The sequence below is a fragment of the Tachypleus tridentatus genome, chromosome 9, assembly GCF_004210375.1.
Source record: "Tachypleus tridentatus isolate NWPU-2018 chromosome 9, ASM421037v1, whole genome shotgun sequence".
Lineage (NCBI taxonomy): Eukaryota > Metazoa > Arthropoda > Merostomata > Xiphosura > Limulidae > Tachypleus > Tachypleus tridentatus.
Window position 1 is genome coordinate 104,165,341 of NC_134833.1, and position 10,267 is coordinate 104,175,607.

General features: G+C 33.9%; 2 protein-coding genes across 2 annotated transcripts; both read left to right on the forward strand.

Annotated features, from left to right (window-relative positions):
- The first annotated feature begins 415 nt into the window (after window positions 1–415).
- LOC143225954 (histone H1-like) lies at window positions 416–1,615 on the forward strand. The gene has a single exon (XM_076456224.1). It carries the CDS (start codon window positions 490–492, stop codon window positions 1,024–1,026), a length of 537 nt encoding a protein of 178 aa, XP_076312339.1. The 5' UTR covers window positions 416–489; the 3' UTR covers window positions 1,027–1,615.
- Window positions 1,616–1,761: 146 nt separating this feature from the next.
- On the forward strand, window positions 1,762–9,652 carry LOC143225953 (uncharacterized). Its single transcript, XM_076456223.1, has 2 exons — window positions 1,762–4,322; window positions 5,212–9,652. The coding sequence occupies exon 2, from the start codon at window positions 7,810–7,812 to the stop codon at window positions 8,467–8,469; it is 660 nt and encodes a 219-aa protein (XP_076312338.1). The 5' UTR covers window positions 1,762–4,322; window positions 5,212–7,809; the 3' UTR covers window positions 8,470–9,652.
- The last annotated feature ends 615 nt before the right edge of the window (window positions 9,653–10,267 follow it).

The window sequence follows — 10,267 nt, forward strand, 5'->3', positions numbered from 1 at the left end:
AACCTTGGACTGTGAATATTAAGCAGTCTTTCAGCCAAGATTTCATTTTCACCTTATATGAACAGAAACACGAAAAAACCTTTAATATTTAGGAAAAATGTTCGAAATATTAAACATTTCATTACTGTCATGAACACACGTCCCCTACTTCATTGTTGATAAAAAAGAATTAGTTAAAACAAGTTTAAGGTTTTTTGTTTCATAATGAAATTTCAAATGTCTTTAATGTTTATATGAAATTTCATATCAATTCATTCTTGAGAAATTCAGTAAATATATGTTTAAGATAGTGAAGAAACACAGCCCTATCCTGATCTCTGATGTAAACAAGCTATACACTTTGCGAGAAAAGCAACTGACTACAGGAGTTTCCTCCACGGTCCGCGCTCAACTTATATAACCGTGCGCCAGTGAGTTTGATAATATTCTTGAAATCAAAGCTTATTGAAGTGTTGAGAGTTGATACTTGTGAATTAAACACACACACAAATGGCAGATACACCGAAAGGTAAGGCCAGCAAACCTAAGAAGCCAAAGGTTGCCCCAACCCATCCTAAAGTTTCTGTAATGGTTAATACTGCCATTACTGATTTGAAAGAGCGTGGCGGGTCGTCGCTACAGGCTATTAGAAAGTACATCGCTTCACACTACAAAGTAGATGTAGAAAAACTGAATCCTTTCATCAAGAAGTACTTGAAAACTGGAGTCACAAATGGCACCCTAACCCAGACTAAGGGAAAAGGTGCAACTGGGTCTTTTAAGGTTAGTACAGCCGGTATGAAAATAAAAGAAAAACCAGTGTCCAAACCACCCAAGAAAAAAGCTGCTGCTCAAAAGCCAGTCAAGCCCACCAAACCAGCTGCCCAAAAGAAGCAGAAGGCTGCTAAAAAAGGTGCAAAAAAACCTGCAAAGCCAAAAGCTGCAAAATCACCAGCTAAAAAGTCTACTGCAAAAGCTCCAAAACCGAAGACCCCAAAAAAGGGGAAGCCAGCAAAGAAACCTGCGGCCAAGAAGGGGAAGAAGTAAACGTTGCTGCAGCGTTTAACATCATCATTGGTCCTTTTTAGGACCATCACATCCTGCTAAAGTGAAGCCAATTAATATCGCACACGTGATGTATGCCTGTGTGTGTTTTAATTAATAATAGTACATGAATGTGTTAATAACTAAGAAGTGTTTTAGTTCCTTCGGTACTTTTACTTAAATCTCTATTTATCTAGGTTTTTAAGCTTGTATGTAAAATGTCTTTTAGTCACCACTAAATATATAGGTGAATAATAGAAGTAACGTTAAGATGTATCGGTGCCGTTTAGAAGTTGCAATTAATAAGTAACGATATCCGTCTACTTTGTGTACCTCTGAAAGTAATGTTATCGTTAGAAATCGTAAATAAGATAAGGCTAAGGTATTAGTAACATAGTTTAGGTACAATTATAGTGTTAACATAAATTTGGAGTAATAACGGAGAACAGGGCTTAAGTGATAGTATTAGTAGCAGGTTTTGTATACGAGATTTAGTCTTAGAGTAAAGAATAATGTTGACAATAAAATTTGAAGAGTTGTAACAAAGTTAAGACGTAGTGTTAATGACTGTTAGAATAAAGGGTAATGCATATGAAATCCTAACATACGGATGAAAAATAGTGGGGTGGTTTGGGTATAAAATATTATGCTAGCATTACAGATTGCAAAGTAAAACAGTTAACGGTGCAATTTAAGTACTATGATATAATACGTAATGTTAAAGGCTCATTTTTGATAGTTTTTTAAGTTCATCTTAACACCAAATTGTACTCAGCTTGTATATAACATCATTATTGATCTATGAAATTAATTTGTAAGTTCAAAATTTAAATTAACCTAGATGCAATCGCCTGAACTGCTCTAGACTAGTCATTTTAAAATCAGTGCACTATGTGCCACAAATTTCTCATGCTATTCAAAATGTACTGCTAAGATGACATAAACTCAACATGATCTAAGTAATGATAAACTAAAAATACAGAATGCCGATGCAACATTTATGTAACTAATAATAATAATATACTAAATAGAGAATTAACAATGTATATATAGAAATGCGTTAATGATTGGATGCTTAGCAAAGATATAACAATATTAATACAATAATCGAGTGACCAATTTTTAAACCGAAAGATCGGGATAGCCTAAACCTTTGACATAAGTTTAAAATGGTTATTATAAATTTGAAATAACTTTAATTTAATTGTTTGAACAGTTTCACAGTACTTCCAAATATATTAATACCGGTATTGTGTTTTTTAATAATTTCAGTTATTTTTTTCGGTGCTAGATACAAAACAAATGATCAAAAATAATCAAATTATACAACAAATAATCCTTTAATTATTCTCTCTGTTCAGTTCATCTTGTAATAGGCTACTTCATAACTGGATTTATTTAAGAATCCTTTCAAACAAATTACTTTAAGGTTTTAACATTACTTTGAAACATTTTAAGGCATATTTGTGTGAAAGGAATGAATGGAACATACAAGGTCATTTTTTATTTATTAAATAGTCATAAAATTCAGTATAATTATAGTTTCGACGATGAGAACTATTTTCACTGTCTACACATCGATATCTGGCTTTCGCACCACGTAGAGACGGAACCTAACGAGAGTTTAGCAGCAGGAGAGTAGGTTTTAGAACAACGAGCAAGTCAAGCAGGCCAATTACATCAGTGATTCCATGTGACTGACAGTTTGATACCGTTATCATAAAATTGGGACGTACAGAACAATCTGAGAACTTTTGCTGAGACGCTGGAACAAACTACAAAAACAAAAATGTGACAATCTCGGTAAAATTGAGAAGTCTGGCGAACTTGTACAGTAATAAGGAACAAAGTAAGGAAGAAGCCCTGGATTAACTAAACTATTAAGTAAAATAAGCATATGCTTATGGCACCAAGGGAAGGGAGGTATCACAGAGTTTTTCCCCTAGCTATCATGCCATTAACTCTTTGACTGCCACACTTAACTGTAGTCAATTTTTTTGTAATTGTACTTATCTACCGTGTTCAACTTTACTCTGCATTGTTAAAAAAACAAAAAAAAAAAACGTTTTATTTGGCTCAGTGAGTGACTAAAGTTTCGAGAAACTACTAAACTGTGTACCTGAAGTAAGAAGTCATTGATTTGCGAAATATTACTGTAAAGAGCAGTACAAAATGTTGTTAAAACTTCGGGTAAAAGATGATCGTATGTTATGATGTCTGATCTTGAAGATGAAATATTTTTCTCAATCATTCCTTCTGTTGTAGCTATTTATAAGAAATTATAGATAGTGGATCTGTTTTGTTTTACCTTTTACTGCTTTATTCAGTCACATGTACAGAAAAATAAATAAAGAGTATAATACCACAAAAACATAAGTCAAACGAAATGGTGACAGATGTGTACAGAGACATAGCTAGTTTTATCTTTTTTCGACTTCTGTTTTCGTACGTTATATTTGGGTTACTGTCTCGTTTGTTTTAGTATTACTTGCGTTTTACATTATTCATGTGTGTTTTGTAATATTTTTATTGGTGTTTCTCACTGAAGCTTTTCTGAGCCGTAATTTTTTTGGCTTCAAACAACTTGCGGTAAAAAACTGCTTTGTGTGTGGGTACATGTTTTGAAATTTATCATACCAAGAAAAAATTTAGAAAAGAATGCCACTGTAGCAATGCCACCGTTCATAGATTACATATAACTTACAAGAGTATTTGGGCGTGTATATATTACCTCGTGATTATGTAGTTATATAAACGGATCTGAAGCTGAGATTTACATAGGGGATAAATAGCCAAGAAAATTTTGTCAAATATGCCATTCTAAAACCCATAAATGGAGATCACAATTATATTCTTACTTCTTTCTTGATCCTATTCTAACGTCATAACACCCCGCCCCGGCCCGGCCCTCTGGTGATATGTTTCATGAGACTAACGAACAATCCAAGAGAGAAACACAGACACAACGACGACAAATTTTAGCTGTAATTCAACTATTTTGCGATTGTAAATTCAGATCAGTATGTGATCTGTTACATTTCTGAAAAGCTGGGAAAACAGTTGACTGATTGGATCGGTCTAAAGGCGGTAATTCGACCTTTCAGGTCAAATTGCGTAAGACTTTGACATGTACCACAACATGGCTCTTAACGTTGTAATGCATACACTATACTACTAGTAGTAGTACAGTACTGTGGCACCGTGGTCATACAAATATACTGTAAAGAACCGTCAATTCAACAAATTTCTTTAGGATTGTCTGAAAAAGTGCATGAATTGAACAAGTTCATGTGAGCAAGGTTAGTACTGAGTATTAGGCTTGACGTTAGTGGCCTCAGTTGCAACGTGTTAGTATTAGACCCAACGTTAGTGTTGTTATCTGAAAACCGAGTGACAATAACGTTAGGCCTAAATACTGTAAGTAGTTTAGTTAAGTACACTAGAAACGCTACTGTAACCTGGAATAATGAAGTAGACAATTCCCAATTTAAGGCCGTCGTTTTGAATTTGCCTTCACATTCAGGCATGCAGATTAAGTTTCAAACATATGCCTATTTTGTTAATGTATGGTTTGTTGGCTCTTCTAAAGTCTCCAGGTCAAAACTGAGCTCAAAGTTGAGGTTACAACTTATTCTTCAGATAATTGATTGGGATTAAGGTACTCTAACAGTATTTAGTAGTTCAATGTGCAGTACAGTTTACAACTGCTTATATGTTATGTATGTGCACCAGTACAGAATGATCACTGTGTATATAGGCTACTACAGTACGTGCTGTTGATCACAAGTTGTTTTCGAATACTTTTTGGCTCACAATGGATTTGCATATTACCATTGACATTGCTCCTTGCATACAGCTCCTATAACAACAACCTTAATTACACTTTTGCAATAACTGAAAACTAATTCTCCTAAAATGGTCTGAAGCTGGTCTCGAATAGTTTTCAACGAATCAGAATGCAACAATTCAATAAAGGTATTTATGAATTCATGTTTATGTGCTGATGGGCCTGGGTCCTAAAATAACTTTCTGATAATCTTTGTCTAAATGTATACCTATAGTTTAGTATGTTTGACTGTCTTACCAATGTTTTTCTTTATGAATTTCAGTGTTTTTCTAATCATTATAACTATATATGATTCACATTCTTTTTGTGTTTTTTTTTATTTTTGTTTCTGTATTTTTCAGACTCCAAGATGAAACGTGTTTAATTAAGTGGTGCACAAAAGAGAAAACTGGCGAAGGAGGACCAACAAAAGACTTTGGATTTAGTGACCAAGATTGCGAAGCTGACTGATTTTTTTCACTCAATTTACAGAATATGATCTTCCAAGTCAAAACCCATCTCCGCCATCAGAAATCAATTGTACTGCATCTGACTCTGACAAGATTGAAGTTGAACCAAGCTCTATAGCTACAAGTACCACTTTGTCCACTTCAAGATCAGAACATCATGATGACGTTGTGGTGTCACAGGCTGGCTCAACTGGCACAAGTCTCACAACTGATCTCACTTTGCCTGTAAATTCTTTTGATATCTCTAGTGTTAATGTTGATGCAAGTTACTTTACAAGACAGTCTGAAGTTGAAATAATTGCTGAAAATGAAAATCTACTGGACTATAGTAAAATGCTTCAAAAGATGAAGAAACGAAAGCAAAAGATCCATGGTTGTGCCAAATAATGCAAACGCACTCTGGTTAACTCTGGAAGTGTAAGCCCGATAGGTAAATCCACAATAACCTGATTCTTTTTCCGAATAGTATAGTTCTCGAGTACATCCTCCACTAGTTTCAACATCCTTCCAAAATAATCGTTTTATCCTCAAAGTACAGTCCCAAGATATACTTTCTACAACCTCTTATATCGCAGTATATTTATACTCAATAATATTGACTATAGTATGTAGTTCCTGGCTATATTTATACACAGTAACATCATTTGTAGTTATCCAACATATTCTTGGTTGTTATTATACTATAGGTATTGTTTTTAAGCTCTGTTATTCACAGTAACATAAGTTTTGTTCCTAACAGTATACAATACGACATATGGACACCAAAGGACTATTTTTGCCCTTGGAGTAGTAAAATGTTAATTTCCCTTTTTATTTTTCAGGAAATCATCGATTACCGTCATAAACGCCTGCAAAATTATAACATACATTATTACTGATAGTAACACATTTCATAAGTCAATCACCCTGTTAGAAAAATAAAACATAACTTTTACAGTATATTTCTTCTCAGTAGCTGATTTTCTTTTCACCTATACCTTTTACAGTATATAGCTTCAGAGCAGCCTGTTTTACTTATTGTCAGTATGTTCTACAGTATGTATCTCTCCACACCAGCATGTTTTACTTATTTACTAGAACTTTTACAATATATTTCTTCTCAGTAACGGATTTTCTTGTTACCTGTACGTTTTATAGTTTATATCTCCACACCAGCCTGTTTCACTTATTGTCAGTATGTTCTACAGTATATCTCTCCACAGTAGCCCGTTTTATTTATTGTCAGTACAAGTTGTACATTATATATATATTTCTAGTTTTCACTATGATAGTAAAGTTTCTGGTTATATCAATACACACAGTACAGTCAAGCATATTTCATCACAGAAACTTTTATGGCTATTGTACAATAACATGTGTTAGTATACTCGCTAATGCAATGTTATTTTTAATATTTTAAGTATTTTTCTGCCGTATATACTCACATGTCAACTTTCTTATGCTAAAGATTTAGATCAACAATATAACCTTGGTTACGTTCACACGTCTACTGTATTTGCCAGTTTATAAGACGACCGTAGAATTTTTTTGGGGGCGAATTAAATGTATTTCTTTGAGGTTCGATGTATAGGACGATCTCAATGTGCAATAAATGCCTTGATTATTTGTAACTAGCATGCAAGATAAATAACTTCTATTTATGAATAATCGAGACAAATGATACAATGATAAACATGTTATTGTAACGCAGAGGTGCCACGATGTAAACGCACTTGAAAAATATTGCAAACAAAAGTAAAATGAACAGCATAGTTTCAGTTAAACATACTGTTAACCAGAGAGCTCTTACTAAACCATTTCTTTGAACCTGTGTATAAGACGTGGAGCATTATCAGGAATTGTAAGAGTGAAAAGTATCGCTTATACACTGGAAAATATAGTAGTCTTCAAATTGCTATGCACCCAACTGAATGTTTATGAATATTTGCTCGTTGATTTACTTTAATAGTTAACTGAAAATTGCTAAACAGCCTTATTAACATGAAGTGTGTACTCAAACTATTAACTAATTCAGTTAGTTGTTTCATATCAGTTCACCTTTACTTTGTGAATTACCTTAAAAGTACATATTAACGTTTTCAGTGGTGGATTACACTATGTAACAAAATCTTTACTTTTTCTTGTTACTGGGCAGAAAGTGTTATTTCCCAGTTGCTTATGCTAAAGTAAATGGAAAAGACCTATTTTTCTCTTCAAACTTTGCTTTTTGTGATCTAGGTAATGAAATTTTCAAATTTACCCATTTTCCAGAACATTCTAGGTAGATTCAGTGCTGAGAAGCTAATAGAGAATTTTCTCGAACTTACAAGAACTTTCTAGAAAGTTGTAGAAGCCTCAAAGCTGTGCTGCCCTATAACAGGTATTAATAAGTATCCGTCTCTTCCCCTGGCTCATTCGGTACACCTCAAAGAGGAATACAACAGCGCCAATACCTTGCTACAAGCCTTGAAGTATGATGAGTATAGCTGTGAGGTCATCGGAGACTTCAAAATGGTAGCATTCCTAATGGGTCTCCGAGGAGGCTTTACCGAGTTTCCCTGTTATCTTTGCCTTTGGGACAGCAGGGACACCACAGAACACTACAACAAGAAGCACTGGCCACAACGGACCGAGTTCTCTGTGGGAAGGCACAATATCAAGTGTGAGCCACTAGTGGACTTCCAGAAGGTGTTGGTCCCACCACTGTACATAAAATTGGGTCTTATAGAACAATTTGTCACAGCGCTTGATAAGGAGTCTGCAGCCTTCAAGTACCTCCGAGACTTCTTTCCTAAGCTGTCTGAGGCAAAGGTCAAAGCTGGTGTTTTTGTTGGGCCACAAATAAAGAAGATCCTGGAGTGCACAGAATTCCATAATAAGCTTAGTAGGAAGGAAAAAAGCTTGAGGCAGCTTTGTCGCAGTGGTTCGGGGCTTCTTGGGCAATCACAAGGACAAATATTATGTGAACTGGCTAAGGCTGTCGTAAAGAACAACAGTAAAACGGGCTGCATAATGTCCCTGAAAGTCCATATCCTTGACGCTTATCTTGATAAATTCAAAAACATGGGAGTACACTCAAAGGAGCAAGGCGAGCTCTTTCACCAAGATATACTGGACTTTGAACGCCCCTACCAACATGATGGGAGACTATATTTGGGGACTGATACGTGAAAGTGATTTACATTACAGTCGCAAATCTCGAAAAACTAGTCACTTCTGAACATTTTTGTATAATTTAGTATAAATATATGTAAATCTATTTCATTTATTTAAATGACTATTTCATTTAAATAAGTGATTTTAATTTTAGATGTGTACACTGCTTCTAGTGTATTAACTTACATCATAACTAATTGTTGCATGGTGTGCAATATTTTACAATAATTACTGATTTTCTTTTCGTATCTGAATTTTAAAGTTAAAAAATTCCTTCGCCTGCAACCAATAAGTATAATGTACTAAAACTATTGATTTACATAGAATTAGTTTAATATCAATCTTCAAGGGTTAAGAACGGAAGCGATAATAAGTAAAAATAGCTCAAGAAATGGAATTATTATAGGGATTTGTTTCAGTACGTTAAATATTTATTATAATTGTAAATGTATGTCAACATTTACCTGGATTTGATTCGTTGTTAATATTTGATCTGTATTATACAGAGGATAAAATACATTTTGTAAGAGGGACCTGTATTTGCTGACGCTAATATATATACACACATACATATATGTATTTGACTCACAGCAAACTCCCAGCTATTAACAATAGGGTTGCGAGTATACCTGTAGCTGGAGGATCATGTCAGAGCTTTTTTCGAAGAAAGATGAATGCTCATACTGAAAAATTACGAAACGACGTAGAACCAAAAAAACAACAACAATATTTTGAACAATTGCATTTTCACAAATAGGAAAAAAACTCGCACAGCGAAGCATTTAAGACAATATTGGTCTCTAAAATAGCACTCCAACGTTTCCATAAACAAAGGAAACACAATAATAAAGCCGAAAGATCATTGTAACGAAGACGGACATACTTTCCAGTACCATTAACAAATTAATAAACTATAACTTAAAACTGATGAAGGCTCATAACCTAAATGTTCACAAATTTCCAGATACATCTAGAAACAAACGACCATTTTCATAAGAGAAATGACCAATGAAACTATAATTACGGTAACACTATTAGGCCTGTCAAGCTCTAGTACAGCTCCAGTAAACCTTTGTGTTTTTGTTTCCTAAAACCTAGTCATAGAAATTAACATACACGTACAACAGAGGGACTATGAGACATTTTACAAAGTATGTAGTCTGATATTTATGTTGCTATTCTTCAGATAAACTTATTAGAATAGAAATTATAGTATTAGATTATATTGAAATCATTGCTAGGTTAAGTAGAATGAACAATGAAGGACATAGTTACAAGAGCAGCAAGGTACTTGATACATCGTCATTATAAATGTGTTTAAATCATTGTAGTGACGGCTATATGTAAAAACAACCGAAATGAATCAACGTTTGCGGCAACTTGTAGTCTTGAAAATATATTACAATCAAAACAGCAGGATAATTCACTAAATTATTGAATGAATATCAGTCTTTACTAGGTATTATAGTTATTGTTAATGAACGTAATGAAAATAAATGAACATTTTAAGAGCTTATTTCAGTAATAACTTTTAAAATATGTTATACAACAAAAAGCGGTTTCAAAAAAATATAAGTAAACTAAGCCAAATGTAGAGGAATCTGGTTTACTAGTATTCTTCAATGTACACTGACTGATATCTTTAGTGGATTTTCATATAATATAGAACTACATTTCAATAAAATAATAACCTGGACACAGCACAACTTTGACAATGAACTATGGAGAGTTCTGTATACCTTAGAACTAGTGGATCTAGTATGCTTGGAATAGATGTGTCTTAGACGTTTTATATGTATATAGATCGCCTAAG

Bases quoted from the DNA above. Each gene is read 5' to 3' on its own strand.
- LOC143225954 (XM_076456224.1), top strand. From the start codon at position 490: ATGGCAGATACACCGAAAGGTAAGGCCAGCAAACCTAAGAAGCCAAAG.
- LOC143225953 (XM_076456223.1), top strand. From the start codon at position 7,810: ATGGTAGCATTCCTAATGGGTCTCCGAGGAGGCTTTACCGAGTTTCCC.